This window comes from Rhinopithecus roxellana, chromosome 9 (assembly GCF_007565055.1).
Source record: "Rhinopithecus roxellana isolate Shanxi Qingling chromosome 9, ASM756505v1, whole genome shotgun sequence".
NCBI classification, from domain to species: Eukaryota; Metazoa; Chordata; class Mammalia; order Primates; family Cercopithecidae; genus Rhinopithecus; species Rhinopithecus roxellana.
This window is the reverse complement of record NC_044557.1, coordinates 143,503,627-143,526,404: the sequence shown is the minus strand read 5'-3', so window position 1 is coordinate 143,526,404 and position 22,778 is coordinate 143,503,627. Positions and strand designations below refer to the sequence as shown.

Here is a 22,778-nt window from a genome sequence, read left to right as displayed (position 1 = left end):
TCTTGGTGACTCAGTTCTCAAGCTTAATTTTCCCTTTTTCATGGTAAGTTTGGGGTCCTGAGATGATATTTTTCTTTCACAGTCGTAACCATCTGCTACTGGCTGGTCACTTGAGGGGGAAGCAGGAGAAGAGGATAAAGTACCATGCCTGCCTAGGGAACCACTGTAGTCTGCATTTGGGGGCTGTAGCCTCATGGCCATGGTGTGGACCTTCCCCAGCCACACCATCACACTACGTAGGGCACATCAGTGATTAGAGTTGAAATGTTCCATTGTGTTTGAATGGCTCTGCTGCCTTTTAATGCACTGTTGAGCAGGGAGCACTCTAGTCTAGTGAGGGAGTCCCTGCCCAATGAGCACTGTTTCAAAATGAGGATATGGGGCATTGATAAGGGGCCTGACTACTTGAAGAAGCCAATTCCTCTTCATCTTGTCATATCCTGTTCTGGAGCCCACATGGCCGGTACTGATAAGTTTCAGATGAGGAGGCTGCCCCACTTCTAGGCCCAGGAGGTTTGGCAAAGACAGGAAGTTGTCTTGATTGTTTTCATAGTTTTTCCAGCTTAGTCCTCTTTCTTGGCAGAGGGCTCTTGATAATTATCAGAGGCTCTTCCTGATGGCAAGAGAGGACATGGAGGGGTTCTTTCAGATCACTGGTTTATTGGAAAAAAGCCTTGGGTTGAGGAATCCGGAAGGAAAATGGTACCATGATTCATCGTCAGACGGACCCCTAGCTGAGCGTAATGACCTGGCAGCCACCCTGGGAAGCACGGATGGATGACAGAGTTAGCGCTCTGGGCCCTCTCCAGTGTCTGTGACTGCCTGATGGTGCTTACCAAGCCAGCAGTGACTCTGTCCCCACCCTGCCTTCTGTGCACACTCATGTTCAGCTGTCTCATCAGGGCCTGGTAAGTGGTCAGGGCTTCAGAGCAGCTGTCACATGGACCCTTACTGCCAGGCCAGCAATGTTGCCTTCTTGCCAGTGTTGATCAGGGTGGATGAAAGTCCCAGGCAAAGCTAGTTCAGGGCAGATCTCCCTGCGTGGGGCAGGGAGAACAGGCAAGCAGAGGTGTCTGGTGCTGTGTGTGCGTGTGTGCCGGCCCCCGTATGGTCCACATGGAAACAGTGCATGGACAGAGCTGGGTACCACTTCCCAGGGCTTTTTGTGCAGCCTGTGGACACACAAAGTGAATTTGAAATGCGTATTCAGATTGGGTATCGCCATGGATATAACATGCATTGTCTTACCCTTGTAGGAAGGTTGCACGAAGAGAAAGGAAACAAATTGCCTTTTGCATTAGGCTATACAAAGCGTTCCCCAGCATCCATTTGCCTGAATTTTCTTTCTCTAGAAGCAACACATCATGGAAGCGTAGGGATTTATGTTTTAAGACTTAAAAAAAAAGTTCTTCCAAATTAAGGTCATGTCAAACACTAGGTACCATGAGTTCTTCCCACCCCTTTTCCCATGACTTTGGCAGGAAGCCCATCCTGTACACAGTCTTCTGTTGCCGCAGAAGAGAGAACAGCATTTATTAGCAACAGCTCAAGCCAGGGTTAGGGGATTCATGCACAGAATAAGCTAGATTAACTTGTGCATTGTGGAAGCATGCACACCACCTAATTACCACTCTCTCCTCTAAATTTGTAGCACTATCTCTACCGTTCACTCGGCAATTAATCAGTCACGTGTAGACTCGTCATTTCTTTGATGCTGTTACCTCAGTTTCTAACGCTGTCTTGTGTTCTTATTTAATTACTCAACATGATTTAACTTTTGTAAATATTTGATCTGTCTATACAAATGGATTGTAACCTGTTCAAGGGGGAGATTCTTGATGTCGCAGCTCGTTTAATGCAGCCTATTAAGAACCTATATTCTTCTTCCCTTGGAAAAAGCAGTTGCTACTGTTCAGGTATTTTTATAGTTGAACTCTCATATAGTAGATCCTGGAAACCCTCACGGAGAAGGTACGGGAATTATGAGTCAGGTACAACCTGAGTGAGGAAGGACTTGCTCATACATTGTGTTTGTACTCTGAAAGTTAGAAGATATCCCTGTATAATGGGGAGGAGGAGGTCCCAAAAGATAAAAACCTGGAAACAATGAAGAAAGAGACTGACTACTGGCTGTATATATTAAATACACAGAAAATTAAAGCAAGATGGACTCCAGGATGAGATGTCTTTAGATGAACAGGTAAAAATCCAGGCATCTCCCATGGGTAAAGCTTTCCTGGAAACTGACCAAACCGGGAAGGGAGAAATGGGTTGTCCTGACTTACAGGAGCTGGGGCTGCAGACACTTCTAAAGACATGAAGGTGCTTGCAGTGACCTCACACCATCTGAATGTCTTTGGAGACGGGAGGATAGCGCTGTCCTTGACTAGTGCCATACCTAATACTGAAAAGGTTTTGGAGCATAACTTCAAGGCAACACACGGAAAATGTGCACTGGGGGCACCCACCCAGAGAAAAGACTCAAGATAAAGTTCTGAAAGAGAATTGCTGCAAATGTGGAGTGGTGCTGAAGTGAATGCGGGATCATAGGAAAAGAGAGTCTTGGCCAGGTGTGGTGTCTCATGCCTGTAATCCTAGCACTTTGGGAGGCCGAGGCAGGAGGACTACATGAAGGCAAGAGTTGGGCAACAAAATGAAACTCGGTCTCTATAAAAAAAGTTTAAGAATTAGCTGGGCATGGTGGCCTGCACCTGTAGTCCCAGCTACTTGGGAGGCTGAGAGAGGAGGATTGCTTGAGCCCAGGAGTTTGAGGCTGTAGTGAGCTATGATCATGCCGCTGCACTCCAGCCTGGGTGACAGAGCAAGTTCCTGTCTCTAAAACAAAAAGTGTATTACATACAAGTATATATAATGTACATATGTAAAGTAAATTGTTTTAACCAAAGAAGAATAGCATCTCAGCGTGTAAAGGGGTATTTGAGCTCTATAACCACTGGATTTTGTACCTGGAAACAGAGACGAAAGGGGTAGAGTGACTTGTCTCAAATCCATCAGAGACACAGCTAGGTTTAGAATCATTCGTACATTCATGCAGTCATTCTAAAACATCTGCTGAACACCTAGGAGGGACCCAGGCATGGTTCTAGCCCTGGATCCAGGTTTCCGGACTCCTAGACCGGTGCTCTACCCATCATAAGGCCTCCTACCTTGATCTAAATCTGAAAGGCATGTTTGGCATCAAACTCTAACATGGGCCCGCTGATCCCTAAGATAAAAAACCAAGCTCACTCCAAGATCCCAAAGAAGAAGATGAGTCAAGGAAGGAGTGGCAGAACCAGTTTTACTGATTCAATTCCAGATACAAATACAAGTTAGCATTTTAAAAGTTTATGACTCTATGTTTGTGTGGCCTTTACCCAAGATAGGTACTTGAAATGCAAACTTTACAAATTAGAAATGAGTTTCTGTACCTTTTGGAAAGAAAGAGTAGAGAGAAGTTGGGGCATGGGGGTAGGCCAGGTAGCTAGCATGACGGGGAGTGTGAGAGGAAAGGAAGCCATTAGGAAAAGAAGGGTGTCATTGACAGAAAAAGGGATTTGCTAGGCTGAAAGAGGACTGAAGGTGGTTCTCTAGTATTATCTGGTAGAAGACAACACCTGTCCCACCGGGCATGGAATGAATTTGTGGAATGTTAGCTCAAGACGTGCCCCATTTCAGAACGTTCTGCTGTCCCTGGGAAAGAACGAATGCAAGAAACATCCTGGCTTCACTGCCTGGAGCCTGGGAATCCTTGCCCATGCTAATCACAGCAATAGCTGATGTATACAGGGTGCTCTATCCTCTTGGCACTGTTTATCTCACTAATAACCCTGTGGGATAGTGAGGGAAGGTATTACTACACCTATTTGGCAGATGAGGCAACTGAGGTTCAGGAAGATTCATGGGCTGGCCTAGATCACAGAGCTGCCTACAGGAGAGCCAGGCCTGAGACAGTCCTCTTCTTCTAACTGCAAGTTGGTCATTTTTCCTGCCATGCTGTGCTGCTTTACCTGAGGATGGAGAAGGAATCCAGGTTTAAATCTCTTTGGGAGAAAGAGTCACATCAAGAACATTTTGCCTGGCTCCTGGATTTGAATGCAGATGAAAAGATGCTAAGTGGGGCCATTGCAATGTGATCTTATTTCCTTGGCTCAGTGGTTTCATTTGGTTGGCTCAGGATGCATGAAGATTTTCCTGGATTGTGTTTCTGGTCTTCCCTGGTTCAAGTTTTCTCCATGACAAAGAATAGTCATTAGCGATGACAGTGCTGTTTTCAGTATGGCTAAGCTGCCAGAGAAACAAGAAATTGGTGTTAAAACTCCACTTGGTGTTCTTGGTACCTTTGATCCCAGTGAGTATCCAGTGAGTCTGGGCCGTTCTCTAACTGCTTGGGGAGTCCCAGTGCCCTCAGGTTACAAAAGAAATGGGTCAAGACGTGGATGGGCCCTGAACACATGTTTTCTCAGGGGATGCTGCCAACATGTGGGCATATGAGTGATAGTACCTGGTCTTGCCTTTCAGAGCTGCCAACTTCAGGAACTTTACCTTCATCCAGCTGAACGGAGAATTTTCTCGGGGAAAGGGACTTGATGTTGGAGCCCGCTTCTGGAAGGGAAGCAACGTCCTTCTCTTTTTCTGTGATGTTGATATCTACTTCACATCTGAATTCCTCAATACGTGTAGGCTGAATACACAGCCAGGTATGGATCCTCTCTCTGTCACGCTCAGGTGGCACCCAGCCCTCTCGGGCCCATGTGTCGTCGCCTTCATGGGTCAGTCACTCTGATGTCCTGCTTCTTAATTGGTCTGTTCTACCCCCATAGCAAAGAAAAGGAAAACCATCTGTATTAGTCCGTTCTCACGCTGCTAATAAAGACACACCCAAGACTGGGTAGTTCATAAAGGAAAGAGGTTTAATGAACTCATAGTTCTTACATGGCTGAGGAGTTCTCACAATCATGGCGGAAGGTGAAGAAGGAGCAAAGGGAAGTCTGTCATGGCGGCAGGCAAGAGAGCATGTGCAGGGGAACTCCCATGTATAAAACCGTCAAATCTCTTGAGACTGACTTACTATCATGAGAATAGCATGGGAAAATCCACCCCCATCATTCAGTTACCTCCCACCAGGTCCCTCCCAGGACATCTGGGGATTATGGGAGCCACAATTCAAGATGAGATTTGGGTGAGGACGCAGCCAAACCATGTCACCATCTGGTTTGAGTTCTCCTTTGAGGCCACATCATAGGCCTGTCAGTCACCATAATTCTGGGACTCTTCCCATGTTCATGTCCATAACCCCTCTTCCATCTGCAACTGGGAGGTCAGCTTTCATGAACATTCCCAGGAGAAAGTGAGGTGGGGGAGATGTGGACCTGGAAAACTGCCTACCCCTAAAGAGAAAGGCGTACCTGAGGGCGGTTACCTAGGGTGGAAGAGCTATTCGCACAAAGAACCCACAGTACTAACAACTTTCACAGACTCCACTCATAGGCAAGGCTGCTACTGAGCTGATGAACCTGGCACGGCCATGCCGGTTGCTAAAATACAGAACTACTTCTGTGTAAATTGATAAAGAGCTACCACCCCGGACACTCTAACTCTAGTCCAACTGCCCAAAGTCACCCAGACCCAAAGTCAACCATTTAAGATGACTCCATGAGCCAGCAAGTAAAGGCTTAATGTTTGGTGGGGTGGGGGGCTCCGGGACTCTCTTTCAACACCCCCTCCCAAGGCATGATGCCCAGTGCCTGGTCATGGACTGTCAGTATTTCAAATGTCATTCCTGTGCTGGGAGATCGGAAATATTTGCAGATCTGACTGTCTGGTCTGCTTAGTGCTGCACTTCTAAAACCCATGTTAGAGCTGAGTGAAGGGAAAAGGAAAAGTGGGTGCAGGCCGGGTGTGGTGGCTCATGCCTGTAATCCCAGCGCTTTGGGAGGCTGAGGTGAGTAGATCATTTGAGATCAGGAATTTGAGACCAGCCTGACCAACATGGTGAAACCCCATCTCTACTAAAATAAAAAAATTAGCCAGGTGTGGTGGTGGGTGCCTGTAATCTCAGCTACTCAGGAGGCTGAGGCAGGAGAATCACTTGAACCCAGGAGGCAGAGGTTGCGGTGAGCCAAGATTGCAGCACTGTATTGCAGCCTGGGTGACAAGAGTGAGACTGCCTCTCTTAAAAAAAAAAAAAAAAAAAAAAAAAAAAAAAAAAAGTGGGTGCAAATATCTGGGGTGTTTCTGAGGGCCAAATGTCAAGGAACAAACCTACTACTTGGATCTGTCACTTGAAGTGAATGTTTGTTTTCTGGTTTGCAGGGAAGAAGGTATTTTATCCAGTTCTTTTCAGTCAGTACAATCCTGGCATAATATACGGCCACCATGATGCAGTCCCTCCCTTAGAACAGCAGCTGGTGAGTAATTACCCTGCAGATGCCTCTGTGTGGCTCTGTTTAGTGTCTGTCATTACCAGGGGCACCTGACCATGAGCAAAGGTGAGTGGAAATCCGTGCAGTGATTCCCTTAGTAGTTTTTAAGTTCGGCAGATGTGCTAGCCTCTGCTCTGGCGCCTCGTTGGTTAAAGGTGCTTGCAATATTTAAAGCGGAAAATAAATGGAAGCAGTACTTTACAGAAAGGTAATTTCACACCTTCGTAGTTTCCATCAATGGTTTTTGGAAACTAGTATTGTTGCATTGTGGATGCAGTACAGTTTCTCTTGATTTTTGCAAAATCCTACAGGGTAACAAAGGTGAGATTTATGTTCCCATTTGACAGAAATCAGAAAGGGGTGGCTCACCCCAGAGAGGGTCAGAGCAATTCCCTGGACCTTGCAAGCAAATAAGGTCTTTGTGAATTTGAAGTGGAAATTCCCAGTGCCCTTCCCATTGGTGCCACCGTTCCCACACATCACAGTGCCTGGGTGGACGTTGGCATTAAAAGTATCACTGGCAAGGTGGCTCTCAAAGGAATATTGGAAGGACTTCTCTGCTAAGATCCTGGCTGCACAGGTGATGGATAGTGGATGCACAAGGCCCTCAAGGGTCCCAGTAGGCTGAGATGTCCCTGTTGTCATAGGCAGTTAGTCCACTTTGCAGAGAAGCAGTGCAGGCAGCAGGAGGAAAGGCAAGCCAGAAGAGGATCTCTGTGTTGCGTGGGCATGGCCCCCATGGATGGAATTTCCCGGTACTGTTGGCAGCATTGGCAGAAAGGGAAAAGACGCTTCTCCCACCTCAAGCTGGGCTGTGATCTTTTCCTGCAGGGAGATGAGCCAGGTTTGTCTGAAGCTGTGTTCTAGCTCAGGCTGTATCTCATGGTGGCCTTCCCATCTGAGGGATGTCTCTTATTCCTTTCTGTGGGCAGCTCTGCCTCTTGCTAAGGCAAATCCGTGCTTCTTCCCATTGAGGACCCCTTAGTATGGAGGAAGGATATCTGCTGTGTGAACCTGAAGACACAATAGCACCAGGCCTCAGATGCTTCCATGCAATGGGAGGGGAAACTGATTTCCATCCAAAATGCTTGTTCTGTGAAATTCTTTGAGGATTGACTGTGTGTGTAAGCTTCCAGAAATAACAAAACCTCTTCTTTCCAGCCCCATCCTGTGCCTTTCATCCTCTACCCCACAGTGAACCTCTGGCAGCTGATATTATATTTTCCAGAAAGTTTCAACTTTGGGGCCCTCAGGTTGGACAACGTTCATGTCTTATATCCTAGCATGGCTTCAATTTGGGCTGCACCAGGTTTACTAATAATACAGTTCACTTTTCCCCTAGTGGAACTGTAGTACCACAGATATACTGTGTATCTGCTTTTGTACTGTGTCTACATCTGCACTTTATACATAAAAACAGTAAGAGTTTTTCACGTCTTAAGAATCAGTTTTCAGCCAGGTTTGGTGGCTCACACCTTTAATTCCCAGCACTTTGGAAGGCCAAGATGGGCAGATCACTTGATGCAAGGAGTTTGAGACCAGTCTGGCCAATGTGTCAAAACCCATCTCTGCTAAAAAATAAAAAATAAAAAATTAGGTGGGCATCGTGGCACACACCTGTAGTCCCAGCTACTAGGCAGGCTGAAAATCGCTTGAGCCTGGGAGGCAGAGGCTGTATGGAGCTGAGATCACACTACCGCACTCCATCCTGGGTGATGGAGTGAGACCCTGTCTCAAAGAAAATAGTCAGTTTTCATCTATAGTCATGTGTTACTTAACAATGGAGATATGTCGTGAGAGATGTATCGTCAAGTAATTCCATCATGTTCAAACATCATACAGCACACTTATGCAAACCTACACAGCATAGCCAACTACACACCTAGGCTGTGTGGTACCGGCTATTGCTCCCAGGTTACAAACCTGTACAGCATGTGACTGTCCTGAATACTACAGGCAACTGAAGCACAGTGATATTCTGTATCTAAACATAGAAAAGGCACAGGAAAAATATGGTGTAAAAGATTTTAAAAATGGCTGCCATGAACAGAGCTTGTAATACAGGACTAGAATTTGCTCTGGATGAGTCAGTGAGTGGATGGTGATTGAATGTGAAGGCCTGCGACTGTCCACTACTGTGGACTTTATAACCACTGTAGACTTAGGTGACACTAAGTTTATTTTTTAAGTTTTCCTTGGCTGGGTGTGGTGGCTCACACCTGTAGTCCCAGCACTTTGGGAGGCTGAAGCAAGTGAATCATGAGGTCAGGAGTTCGAGACCAGCCTGGCCAACATGGTGAAACCCCGTCTCTACTAAAAATACAAAAATTAGCTGTGCATGGTGGTGTGCACCTGTAATTCCAACTACTCCACAGGCTGAGGCAGGAGAATCGCTTAAACCTGGGAGGCAGAGGTTGCGGTCAGCCAAGATCATGCCACTGCACTCCAGCCTGGGCAACAGAGCAAGACTCTCTCTCAGGAAAAAAAAAAAAAAAAGAAAGTTTTCCTTTCTTTAATAATAAGTTAACCTTGGCTTCCTAGATGATCAGCATCTTATGCAGCCTGTTGTTGATAGAAATGTCGTTATGCAGCACACAAGTTACACTTACAAGAAAATGTTTTTAAATCTTTTACACCATATTTTTCTTGTGCTTTTTCTATGTTCACATACACAGATACCTTTGTGTTACAATTGCCTATGCTTACAGTCGATGGTTAAGAAGCACATATCACCCTCATTGAGACCGAAGCTTCTTGTTTCCTTTCCCAGAGTTCTAAGCTTCTAATTGGATTGGAAGGGAAACAGGATACAGGATTTATTTTCTTTCAGCCAATCAAAGTTAAAATTCCTTTGGTTTTAAGTAGTGTGTTGTTCTGCATTTGACATAGAATGTGATTCATATTTCCACTTCAAACTCATAAAGACCTTATTTGCTTGCAAGGAATTGTTTTCGTGTTACAATGCAACCGTTTTTTTCCTTGTTTTATTATTCCTGCAGAGGAGGAGCTGCGAAGGGAATTAGAGGCACAGCACAGTTAGGCAAGTTTCTCGCCTCCTCAGAATTAGTGGTCAAAGCAGAAACCACTCAGATTCCCTGTGTCCATTGCCAGAGGCTGTGAATTATCCTGCAGCCCCTGACATTTACTTCCAAATGCAATTTTGACCTTTCCTAGACCACAGAGGTCTGATATTTTAGAGTTCAGTATTTATGACTGTTTACTTTGGTGACACAGCAGTTCTTCTCTTTGAGATGGAGGACTGCCTCTTCCCAAAAGAAGAGTAGGATTATGTTTTTTACTGGACAAACCAGTTCTTGAGCACTCACTGCCTACAGAGGACTGGCCTAGGTGACAGTGGAGAAGTCAGAAAAAATGAAACACTTTCATTTACTTGGAAGTAATTTGTGAGAGTGTTTTGCTCACTTTCTTCTTTTTGTAGAGGTGGACTGGCTTGTTCAGGATTGCACAGCTTGCTAGTGGCAGAGCTCAGGGCAAAAATCGGGATTTCCTTCTATCGGTACAGAGGAAAAAGATTTGCTTAGGATCTAGATGAGAACTGATGTATGAAGGAAAAATCTTGACAAAAATTCCAAAGGGGAACATAAAACTGTAGTAAGTAATAGAATGGGCTAGGCGTGGTGGATCACGCCTGTAATTCCAACCCTTTGGGAGGCCGAGGCGGGCGGATCACGAGGTCACGAGATCGAGACCATCCTGGCTAACACAGTGAAACCCCATCTCTACTACAAAAAATTAGCCGGGCGTGGTGGTGAGCGCCTGTAGTCCCAGCTACTCAGGAGGCTGAGGCAGAAGAATGGAGTGTGCCCGGGAGGCGGAGCTTGCAGTGAACGGAGATGGTACCACTGCACTCCAGCCTGGGTGACAGAGCAAGTCTCCGTTGCTCTGAAAGTAATAGAAAGTAAGAAAGTAAGAAAGTAATAGAAAGTAAGAAAGTAATAGAATGAAGTTGGATTATGTAGGTGGCGAGAATGTGTAAAATTAAAAGTAATGGTTGGAGACAGATCAGTTAGTAATGACTTTCTACTAAGGGTATGTGTTGACTCAGTCTTGGAAGAGATTCTACCTATATATTAATTATTACATCCTTGATAGCCTTATTGGAATACATCAGTATCAAAGGTGAAGGGAGAACAGAGATACACAGTGCTGCTCTAATGAAAGTTACTTTTGCAAACAAAAGACAATCTTTACTAGCAGCCTTTGAAATACGATCACATTAGTCACTGGATGTTATTCCTTCTCGTGACTGTTGCCACTGTCATTTGATAGTGTTTTGCCTTCAGACAAAAGCAAGAAACCACATTTATGATTATGTGTGTGTGTGTGTGTGCGCGTTTCGATTACTGTTTTTTTCCCTCTAAGTATCAACCATTAGTAATACATATTAAGTGAAACTATGGGATTTTATAGTAATATTTAAATTTTTTAGTTTAAACCATGAGATAAAACTTGCTAGTGCTTTAATGTAGAAACCATTTGCTGAGAAAGGAATAACTATAATTTAGACAAACATTAACTTTAGATGTTTCACATTCCTGGTTCACGCTTTGCCAGTTCCTGTTTAGGTCACCACAGGAGCCTCCTACCACTACTATCTTTAGCCTCCTTCCCTCCCCTAGACTCCAGTTTTTTGTTCACCTTCTGCCAGAGATAGGTTTCTGAATCACAGATTCATTCAGTTTTTAGAAATCTTTTTTGGCACAGAGCCAGAGGTGTGCTGGTAAATATTTAATAACCTGCTCTCTGAAAAGAGGGTGCGGGGGAAAGACCTGATTTACGGCATTTGCCAATTTCCATGGTGTAAATACTCCCACCATGGCTTATTTCAGGCTACCAGCATGACGTCACTGAACACAGGGTTGGGAAGAGATTTGCGCAATCCTTGTGAGCTGGTGCAACTTTGCTCCAGCTCAGCACTGCAAGCCCTGAGTCCTTGTTGAGATTCGTTGTCCTCTACAGACCGACTCTTAAATGGACGCAGAGAAAGTATCTGTAAACCCCAGAACCTGACACGTGGTACCAGCTCCGTAGTCACCCAACCAGTCCTGTTGCCAGGTGACTCAGTCTCCCTGACTGTCACCGCTCCTCAAGGCCACCTCCTTACCATTTCTAATGCCCATGGCATCCAATGCGCACGTCTTGGTCTGCCATGCAGTCTTACCCATCAGTTAACTCTGATGGCTTTGTGATACTACTCAGTGTGCGCAAAGTGTGCTGGCTTCTGTCCTTCGCCTCCCTCTGGTCACACCCTTGACCTCTCTACCTCCCTTCGGAAAGTATTTTACCATTGCAGTTCAGTTGAAACCTTTATGTAAATTGCCGAATGAGCATGGCACATCCTGTGCATCCTTGCATTCTGTTTTTATTTATTCAAGAAACATACACCCGCCGAATACCAAAATTAGTATGAACAGAGGCCATTTATGGAACCTTTCCAGAATCCAGCCCCGTGCCCACATTATCTCGTGTAATACTCAATAGGGGGAAGAGGTGCTGATATTCTCATTTCACAGATGAGGAATTGAGGGCCAGATGCCCACAGCGGCTAAGTGGCAGGGGTGGAAACACGAGTGCCACGCCATGTGACTGCACCTGGGCTGAGGATGCTGGGCAACAGGGGATACATCCTTTGCCCTCAAAACGCTTCAGCGGGGCAACAAGGGCATCTAGTTTTAGATGATAGGTGCCTGGAAATGGCAGGACCTGGTTGACTCCTCGTCCAGTATGATTCCATTAGAAGACACAATGTGTTTTCTATGCATACCCCTAGAAAAGACTTACAGCAAATTGTGAATAAGTGCAAATACATCTGGGAGGAGATGGCTTTTGAGTCTGTTCTTAAATGAGTCTTTTAAAGCTGTGGCTCTAGGATACCTTATTTCTCAAGACATGGAACTGTCCCTGGAGTCTTAGAATTGTTCTGAGCGTGGCAGCATTGGCTGAGTGATCTTGGGCAAGTCATTCTGCCTTCATACCAAGAGGCCACAAGAAGAAGGCATGCAGCCCTCCTGGCACCCTCGGCAGCATCATCACTGAGTCCTCGGGGTCCAGATAATAAGGAATGGAAAGCCCAGGCAGGGTTGGACAGCTCGCTAGCGGCAGAGCTCAGGGCAAAATTGGGATTTCCTTCTATCAGTACAGAGGACACCAGCCTGGACACAGACATTGCCATAACTCAGGGAGTCTGCTCCTCCCAGGCCAGAAACCTCTATGTAATTGACATGGCCCGGTGCAAGATGAAAATGTGAGCCCCTGTTCAAAAAGTATTACGAATTTCACGACAGTGACAGCAGGCTTTGGGGCTTTCCATGTATGGGGGCCCTGTGCAAGTGCATGGGTCGCTTTCCCGTAAGCCGGCCCTGCTCACGGGCATTGCTGTGAATGCAAGGTAGGCCAGGCACAGCCTCAGTGCTGGTGAGACTCTCTGATTGAGAGGAGGTGCTCTGCCTGAGCAGTTGCTATTTATTTTGTTTTCGGGTCCAGATTGCTTCATGGGCAGGTGGCCAAGTCGACACCATTAAACCAGACAGGCACTGACTGCGGCCTCAGCTCACATGCAGCTGCAGGGCGGCTGCCTTCCCACATCTTTGGGGAGAGATGCTGATTTGTGTTTTGTTGTTTGGTCCTAATAGAAAATAATCTCCCTGTCACGTGAATCACCCACAGAGCTGTGGCTCTGGAAACTTCCTGTGAGAGAGCGGGGCTGACAACTGTCCTTTTGTGGTATATTCATGCCCTGCAGTGCTCTGCTGGGATCTCAGGTGGGGAGGGAGCAGGTGCTGCAGAGAGGGTTGAGAGGAGGCCAGCTATTAGAGGACATTTTAGAAAATGAGGATAGCAGGCTGGGTGCAGTGGCTCATGCCTGTAATCCTAGCACTTTAGGAGGCTGAGGCAGGTGGATCACCTGAGGTCAGGAGTTCGAGACCAGCCTGGCCAACATGGCAAAACCCCTTCTTTACTAAAAATATAAAAAATGCAGCCAGGCATGGTGGTGCATGCCTGTAATCCCAGCTACTCGGGAGGCTGAGACACGAGAATTGCTTGAACCCAGGAGGCAGAGGTTGCAGTGAGCCAAGGTCGCACCACTGCACTCCAGCCTGGGCAACAGAGCAAGACTCCATCTCAGAAAGTAAATAAATATATAAATAAATGAGGATAGCACTTGAAAACAGATCAGTGAAATCCAGAACAGGAGGAAGAGATGTTTTTTTCTTTTAAAGTCTCCTCTTTATCTTAGGGTTCCTTCCTCCTCTGTTGTAGCAGACATCATTGGTGCATCACTTGTCAATGCTCGGACAGAACAGTGGAGCTTCTCACAACTTGCAGCAAAGTTTCTAAGAAGTCACACACTCCGCCTAGGATTCCAGGGAGGTGAAAACATTTTTGTCTCTTGGTCCAGAGCCACAGAATTCTGAGAGGTTCTCACCATTGCATTTCCCAGGCCTTTGCTGGGCCACTTGCTGGCGAGCATCTTGCGGCGTGTCTGTTTCCACTGGCTTCGAACCATCTCTGCCCTAGGACTGCTCTTGGTTCATTCATTGAGGAAGTATTTGCTGAGTACTTGCTGTGTGCTGGACATTGTTCTGGGTGCTGGAGATGCAGCCGTGAACAATAACAAGTCCTGAGCTTACATTCACCAGGGCTGGTGACTGAAGCAGTCAGCAAACAGAGAAGCAGATGCATCTACAGGATCATTTCAGAAGCCAGAATTGTTACAGAGAAAATAAACCAGGGTGACAGTGCAGCAAGTGGCATTAGGGTGGCAGGTGCATAACACGGGCCAGGAGGGTCAGGATGACCACTCTGACTAGTGACATTGGAGCACAGCTTAGTGGTGAGTGGGGAAAGGGTGACCCAGGCAGGAGGGACTGCAAGTGTCTGGCCTTGGAGACCTGTGAGCATGGAGAATCCAAGGGCGGGGGTGAGGCAGGGAATGGGCCTTATATAGGGTAGAAGGATAAGAAGAAATGAGATGGCTGAGGATTAGGGAACCTTGCATGCAGGGCTTTATGTGGGAACATGATGTAATCGGATAAGCACTTGAGGGCACACACTCCTGCCAGACTGCCATTGAGGGCGTCTTTCCAGTCAGCGACCCAGCACAGCTGTGGGTGGTGGAACCTCGACGAAGGGAACTCCGTCTTGCCCTGAAATTACATGCTGTGGGCATGACCAAATGGGTTTCCACAAAGGGCTAAATTTCAACAAGCTGTTCAGATAGTGGCTTTCTGTGGCTTGCCAGCTTCCAAACTGACTTTAATAAATGTTTACCCAGCTCACTCCCCAGCTCATAAGCCAGATTGCCTCCATCACGCTGTTCCCATGTGAGGGTCACCCTTCACCTTGTTCATCCTTGAAAGGCCCTACATCAATGCAGCCCAGAGTCCCTGGATGCCTCCGTCTTGTCTTCCTTCCCAAGGCTTGGCCAGTTGTCTTTCCTGTTTGGAGCATTCTTTTTTAAATTCCATGTGTACCCCAGCCAAATATTTGAAGATTGGATACTGGCATTTCTCTTTGACTCCATTTTTACCCCTAAGCTTAGGGAACTTGTCTAGGTTGCCAGCAGAAGGAATATTAGTCCATCTGCTGCAACAGAAACCGTGTACCTGGTAAGGCGGGGATGGAACGAAGTCCAGTTTTTAAAAAATTACTCCTTGGAGACTTCTCCAGACTTTCATGCCTTGCAAAATCTTTCCAGTTGGTACTAATGAAATTGTCTTGTCATTTGGGAGATGCTGTATAACGGTCCTGTATTCTGAAGTAGAACTGGACAATACTTGCTGGGGACAACTTTAACCAACAGAACCTCTCTTGGTCCTTACTTTCCTTGGGCACTCCTGATGCTTGCAGGAGAGGGTGGCAGCAGGTCCCCATTCCCTGTGGAATGTAAGTGACATCGTAGAAGTGACATCTACCTGTAGATTGTAGTGAAAGTAAGAGTTTCATACGTTACAAAATTAAAGAACGTTTAAGATTCATCAGCCCTTCTGCAAGCCATTTATCGAATATAATTAGCCTGTGGTGAAACTTCAGGAAGAGGGAATATGTGATAAATACTTGGATGTGAAAGCTGAAAGACACCTAAGGGATGAGTGAGCTCAACCCCCAGGTTTTATAAGGAAAAAAAAAAAAAAGTAGATACATGAAGAAGTGAAGGAGCCTGCCTGAAATGGAAAAGCCAGCCAGTGGTCACATTGGGCCAAGACTCTGATGCTTCTCCCCCATCACGTACCGTTTTTAATTAGCGATGAACAGAACCAGATGTCCCCAACAAAAATGATAGAAATCCAAGTGGGGAAGGAGGAACCTGCTGCCGCCCTCTCTGCCTTTCCCCAGAGGACAGGATGTGGGGATGTCCTTTCATCACATCATGGGATCATTTTCATCCCATGTTAACTGCAAGAATGAATTATGTAAAACAACTAAGATCTCAAAACTGTTCCCAGAGTTCTCTCAGCTGAATACGTGTGTGTGTATGTGTGTGTATATGTGTGTGTGTATATATGTGTGTGTGTGTGTGTGTGTATATATATATATATTTATGTACACATGCAGTTTTAAAAAGCCTTGCTGTTTCAGCAAGTATATTGGAAATTTACTTGCAGAGTAAGAGACTGGGCAGTGCCTGGATGGCCTCTCCACAGCCCTGTAGGCTGGCACCACAGTAGATGCTTTTGGGAGCAGTTTGGTTTTAAAATAGCGTGAAGATGAATGGACGGAGTCTTTCTTCAGAACCTGGACTTCTAGTGCCTTTTCCTCAGCAAGCGAGAGTTAGCAGAGTTGGAGAGCTGGTAACATACTGAAGTCTCTCAGATACTTCTTTTTATTCCCCGAGGGAGTCCTGTGTGTGGACTGTGCCAGGGCAGCTGAATTCCGAGTTGTTCTCTATCCCTTTTCTCAACTTCCTGAGCCCTTTGCTGGCTTGCTGCCCAGGCTTGTGTGAGGGGCCCAAGCCTCCAGTTCTCGCTGGCACGGGTGTGGGGCCAGGCACGTAGGTGGCTTTTCCACGGCACTGCTCAAAAACTGGCTCTCCCAGTTTGTTTTTGATTGTGTGTGTGTGTGTGTGTTTTCATACGTATGCCCTAGAAACATTCCAGCCAGAGGTGCCAAAAATCACAAGGCCTTGTTTTGGGACTGGTGTGTGCACTGTATTCCTGACTGTCTGCAAGGACTCAAATCCATCTGTGTTTCCTGCACCAGTTGAGGCTGTTTATCAGTGATGGAATGGGCTCCACACTCCACGGTGGCTCACAGGAGTTTTTGAACATTCTCTTTTTGTCCACCCTAAACTTTGCCCTCAAATGACAGTGCTTTTCTTGCAGGTCATAAAGAAGGAAACTGGATTTTGGAGAGACTTTGGATTTGGGATGACGTGTCAGTATCGGTCGGACTTCATCAATATAGGTAGGACAAATCTGCATCTCTACTGCCACCCAGAGGCCACTGGCCTGTGCAGACCTTAAAGGAATCAAGTCAGGTTTCCAAGGAGTCTGGTGGGGAAGGTGGTTCCATTGCTTTAAAATAAAATTTAAAAATGCTATTCCAGATTAGGTGCGGTGGCTCACACTTATAATCCCAGTGCTTTGGGAGGCTGGAGGAGGGAGGATCACTTGAGACCAGGAGTTCAAGACTAATGTGGACAACATAGCAATTCTCCTAAAGAGAATCACTACAAAAAAAAAACAAACAAAAAAAAAACAAATGCTGTTCCTCATGTCATAGACTCAGGGCTGGACCAAGACGGGGCTTGGTAGTGGGCGACATTTTAGCCCCTGTAATCTCCACTAGCACCTCTCAGTCGCCGCAAATAAGACACACAATCTGAGATTAAAGGCTGCTTGTTGCATCCAGGCAGCTTTGCAGCAAGTCGTCCACTGCCTTCTCCCAGCAGGGTCCTGGCTACTCTGCCGTCTCCTGTAGAACATCCTAAGCCTCCCAGTAAGGGTATGAGGGAAATAGGGGAATTGGGGGAAAACTCATACTTGAAAAGACCCAAATTTCTATCTGCTAACCTTCAAAATTCCAAATGTCACTTTAAGCTGTGACTGAATGTGCAGTTGCTGTCAATACACACACACGCAATTCATATACACAAATGTCCACATGTGCACACAATTCATACACAAATAGGCACATGCACACACACTCATACACGCATATGCACATGCCTGTGGACTTCTAGAGCACAGGGGAAAGGCCCTTGGGTTCCAGGTGAGGAGACCAAGCCTGTCAAAGGCAAAGAGACCCTCCCAAGCCTCACAGCAGGTGAGAGGCAGAGTCAGGATGAGAATAGAGGCCTCCTGTCCCCCTTGGAAATGGTACCCCACCTTCCCATAGTGATACTGACTCTTGGATCTTGGAAGGGATAGAGTTGTGGATTATGCATGAGCTGGGTATGAATGAACAGTCCAGAACCCTTGATATCAGGTACAGGGGCTCAGACTGGACCCAGAGCTAGGATGGAGTCAGGGGGACCCTGCCCTCAGGGTGGCATGGAATGTCCCATCTCCAGGCCACTCACGAGCTGCTGGTCTCTCTGGCTTCTAGGCAACTCCCCCTCAGGTCCAAGGCCTAAAGCTACTCATTTTAAAATCAGGGATGAGGGGTAGCCCCAGGATTGTTTTGTTCAGAGATGATGTGAACTACAAGGACTACAGAACACCCAAGGAAATCAACAGGTTAAAGATTAAAAAAAAAAAAAAAAAAAAAAAAAAAGTTGAAGTCAAGTCTTGTTGGAAGGAACAGAGCAACCGGGATGCTGGTCTGAGTGGTGGGTGCCCTGCAGACACTCAGCAACTAACAGCAGGCGTTCCTGGACATCTCTGAGAGATATATTCCTAAATGGTTATGTGCAAATCAGCTTTCCAAAATGGACATTTAAAATTTTTTCTAGGCTGAATATGGTGGCTCAGGCCTGTAATCCCAGCACTATGAGAGGCTGAGGTGGGTGAATCATGAGGTCAGGAGTTCGAGACCAGCCTGGCCAATATGGTGAAACCCCATTTCTACTAAAAATACAAAAATTAGCCAGGTGTGGTGGCAGGTGCCTGTAGTCCCAACTACTCAGAAGGCTGAGGCAGAAGAATCTCTTGAACCCGGGAGGCAGAGGTTGCAGTGGACGAAGATCGTGCCACTGCATTCCAGCCTGGGTAACAGAGCGAGACTCCATCTCAAAAAAAAAAAAAAAAAAAAAAAAAAAGACAAAAGTTAGCTGGGCATGGTGGTGCATGCCTGTAGTCTCAGCTACTCGGGAGGCTGAGACAGGAGAATTGCTTGAACCCAGGCGGTGGAGATTGCAGTAAGCTGAGATCGTGCTACTGTACTCCAGCCTGGGCGACAGAGTGAGACTCTATCTCAAAATAAACATTTTTGTGAAGATTTTCATTTCAAGAAATTCTGTTTCCTTGCTCTTTGCATAGGGAAAGATTATTTTGTGTTGATGCATATATTTATCAAATTTGGATTTAGAATATACTGGATTCTCCTGAAGACAGATGTAGCTAAAAGTGGGCACAGCAGGCTGAGAAGGGTGCCATTCTCAGTAAGCCATTGCCATGACCTCAGGAACTTTGAGTCACAGTTAGACTCTATGCTTTGCAGTTTTTGACTTACTTTCAAGTTTACTTGTGCACCTCGTATTGATAAAGTTATAATAACGATGATAATAAATCAATTGCGGTTAACCAGGCACCACCTTTATTTGTCTTAATTTGTTATGACACCTGCCTTCATTTAAGCATAAAGAACCAAAAATCAAGAGAGGTTAAATGGCGGCTTCTAAGGGAACCAGGACACGAATTCTGGACGGCTGATTCATAATCACATACTGTTCTTTGCTTGCCCACCATGGAGGGGTCACAGTCACTTGGACACACAGCCCGTGGGTGGTTTGGTTGTAAGCTTCCCTGGGCCTGAGCCCCCTTTGGGGTTCCAGTGATGGCCTTGATCAGGGCAGCACAGCTTGGGGTGTGCAGGAACCAAAGCTGCAGGAGAAGGTCTGAGAAAAGGTGTTGAGAATGACTTCACTGTTTCTCATGAGAATGAAGTCCATCCTTGTAGGTGAGGAGGGAACAAGGACCAAAAGAGGCCAGGGCTTCATTGGTTCCATTTGGGACCTGGTGGGGTTTAGGTTAAGAAAAGGTGTGAGGCATCTCAATTTACGGAAGCGAGACTTCAGCAGACCATTACTGGCTTTATGAAAGAGTTCATTACATAGTGACATGAGATTTTTCTTTGAGTAGAACTTCAGGACTGACTGTGAGGCCAGTCCCTTTAAGATGACTGATTTCACCAGCCTATGATGGAATCCCATGCGGCTTTTCCGGACCCCTTCAGCCTATGAAATGAATAGTGCTTTGGTGGGATGTGACTTCTTCATGCTGAGACCCTCTTACACTCTATCGCACTGCAAGCCCCTCGTCTCTTTTCTGTTTGCGATGGCAGGAGAAGGCCACATCTTAACAGAAGCACAAGAATTTGCATTCAGAGGTTCCAAGCTGAGAAGTGGGGATGCTGTAGAAGCTCTTTTTTTTTTTTTTTTTTTTAAACAAAACCTCTATTTTTAATTGTTTTAGGTACATAATAGTATTTATGGGGTATGTGCAACATTTTGATACAGGCATACAACGTGTAATCATCACATCAGGGCCATTGGAGGTACCCATCATCTCAAATATTTATCATATTTATACCTCTTCTCGTTATTTTTAAATATACAATACATTGTTAACAATAGCTAATTCATAATCATAATAAGTCATCTTATTGTGCTACCGAATACTAGATCTTATTTTTGTACCTATTAACCACAAGGTTGGGGCTATTCATGAGCATGGCTGATAACTCTCGAGTGCAGGCAAACGCTTGGAATTTTGTTGGAGGTCCTGTCATCTCAAGAAGTTGGTGCTGTCCGCCATGAAAGCCTTCTTTGTTGGGAAATTCCCAGGGCCTCTGACCCAGGTGGACACTCTCATAACTTGGAGGGGGTGGTGGTGAAGCATGCATCCCCCCAGTCATGTCTTAATGAAACGTTTGTGCTTGTTGCAACTCAGAGAAGCAAAACAGACCAGTGCGGTGTGATTGAACAGTGTGTTCTCTCCCGACAGGTGGGTTTGATCTGGACATCAAAGGCTGGGGCGGAGAGGATGTGCACCTTTATCGCAAATATCTCCACAGCAACCTCATAGTGGTGCGGACGCCCGTGCGAGGACTCTTCCACCTCTGGCATGAGAAGCGCTGCGTGGACGAGCTGTCCCCTGAGCAGTACAAGATGTGCATGCAGTCCAAGGCCATGAACGAGGCGTCCCACGGCCAGCTGGGCATGCTGGTGTTCAGGCACGAGATAGAGGCTCACCTTCGCAAACAGAAACAGAAGACAAGTAGCAAAAAAACATGAACTCCCAGAGATGGATGGTGGGAGACACTTTCTCTTTCCTTTTGCAGTTACTGAAAGTGGCTGCAACAAAGAAAAGACTTCTATAAAGGACGACAAAAGAACTGGACCCGTGGGTCAGAGACGAGAGAGCCTCCGATTTCTCTCTGTTTGGCTTTTTACAACAGAAATCAAAATCTCCACTTTGCCTGCAAAACTAGCCCAGCAGCACCCTGCGAAGTGTCTGACAAAGGCAGAATGCTTGTGAGATTATAAGCCTAATGGTGTGGAGGTTTTGATGGTGTTTACAACAAACTGAGACCTATTGTTTTGTGTGCTCACTGAAATATTCATGATTTAAGAGCAGTTTTATAAAAAGTTCATTAGCATGAAAGGCAAGCATATTTCTCCTCATATGAATGAGCCTATCAGCAGGGCTCTTGTTTCTAGCAGTGCTAAAATATCAGAAGGCAAAAGAGGAGATATGCTTATTACGATCCTAATGAGTACATTAAGCAAAATCAAATGGACCAGAAAAGAAACCGTAAATATCATGTTATTTTTTTCCCCAAGATTAACCAAAAATAATCTGCTTATCTTTTTGGTTGTCCTTTTAACTGTCTCCATTTGTTTCTTTTATTTAAAAATACACTTTTTTTTTTTTTTGCTTGTGAGTTAGTCTGCTTATTTAATTACCACTTTGCAAGCCTTACAAGAGAGCACAAGTTAGCCTACATTTTTATATTTTTAAAGAAGATACTTTTAGATGCAGTTTGAGAACTTCCAGTTCAAAGCATCAAACTGATCCCGTATCTAAGGACATGCCAGATGCTGATTCAGTCAGGCACTAAGTGTCAGGCCTGGAGACAGAGGGAAGGAATGGTTTGTACTGATACAGACATACAGTTACTTTATCTGAAGAGTGTTTTTGAAGAGGAGCAACTGAACACTGGAGGAAAGCAAAATGACACTTTATGCTTTACAGAAAAGGAAACGCATTCAGACTGGTGATATTGTGATGTAACTAAAAGTCAGAAACCACACTTTCCCCTCAGAAGTGGGGACCGCTTTCTTACCTGTTTAAATAAACCAAAGTATACCAGTGTGAACCAAACAATCTCTTTTCAAAGCAGGGTGCTCCTCCTGGCTTCTGATTCCATAAGAAGAAATGGAGAAAATACATATATATATATATATATATATATATATTTTTGTGAAAGATCAATCCATCTGCCAGAATCTAGTGGGATGGAAGTTTTTGCTACATGTTCATCCACCCCAAGCCAGGTGGAAGTAACTTAATTATTTTTTAAATTAAGCAGTTCTACTCGATCACCAAGATGCTTCTGAAAATTGCATTTTATTACCGTTTCAAACTATTTTTTGAAAATAAATACAGTTCACAGAGTGGTTTCTACATTCATGTGAAAATTATTAGCCAGCACCAGATGCATGAGCTAATTATCTATTTGAGTCCTTGCCTTCTGTTTGCCCACAGTAAACTCATTGTTTAAAAGCTTCAAGAACATTCAAGCTGTTGGTGTGTTAAAAATGCATTGTATTGATTTGTACCGGTAGTTCATACAATTTAATTAAAACACAGGCCATGAATGGAAGGTGGTATCGCACAGCTAATAAAATATGATTTGTGGATATGACTGCTTTGTGGGGTAAGAATGTCATTTTGTTTCATTTTCGGAAACAGTGTATTGTGCATGGACCAGGGTTTCTCAGCCTTGGTACTACTGACATGTTAGACAAGATAACTCTTTGCTGTGGGGGGCTGTCTTCTATCCTGTGGGATGTTTAACCACATCCCTAACCTATACCCACTAGAGGCCAGGAGCGTCTCCTACCCAGTTTTGACAACCAGATTGTCTCCAGTCATGCTCAAAAGTCCTTTGAGGGGAAATCACCCGTGGTTAAGGATCACTGGGCTAGAGGGAGAAGAGAACCATAAT

At 45.5% G+C, this 22,778-nt stretch overlaps 1 protein-coding gene across 13 annotated transcripts in view; it reads left to right on the top strand.

The window, feature by feature from the left end:
• Positions 1-22,475, top strand: part of CSGALNACT1 (chondroitin sulfate N-acetylgalactosaminyltransferase 1) — a 364,179-nt gene extending 341,704 nt beyond the window's left edge. For all 13 annotated transcript variants that reach the window (XM_030937623.1, XM_030937624.1, XM_010363491.2 and 10 more), the window contains 4 exons: positions 4,522-4,700; positions 6,316-6,410; positions 16,769-16,850; positions 20,552-22,475. In XM_030937623.1, coding sequence (XP_030793483.1) covers positions 4,522-4,700; positions 6,316-6,410; positions 16,769-16,850; positions 20,552-20,841 — 646 coding nt within the window. In that variant the 3' untranslated portion in view covers positions 20,842-22,475. The remainder of the gene's footprint in view (positions 1-4,521; positions 4,701-6,315; positions 6,411-16,768; positions 16,851-20,551) is intronic.
• Positions 22,476-22,778: the final 303 nt, after the last annotated feature.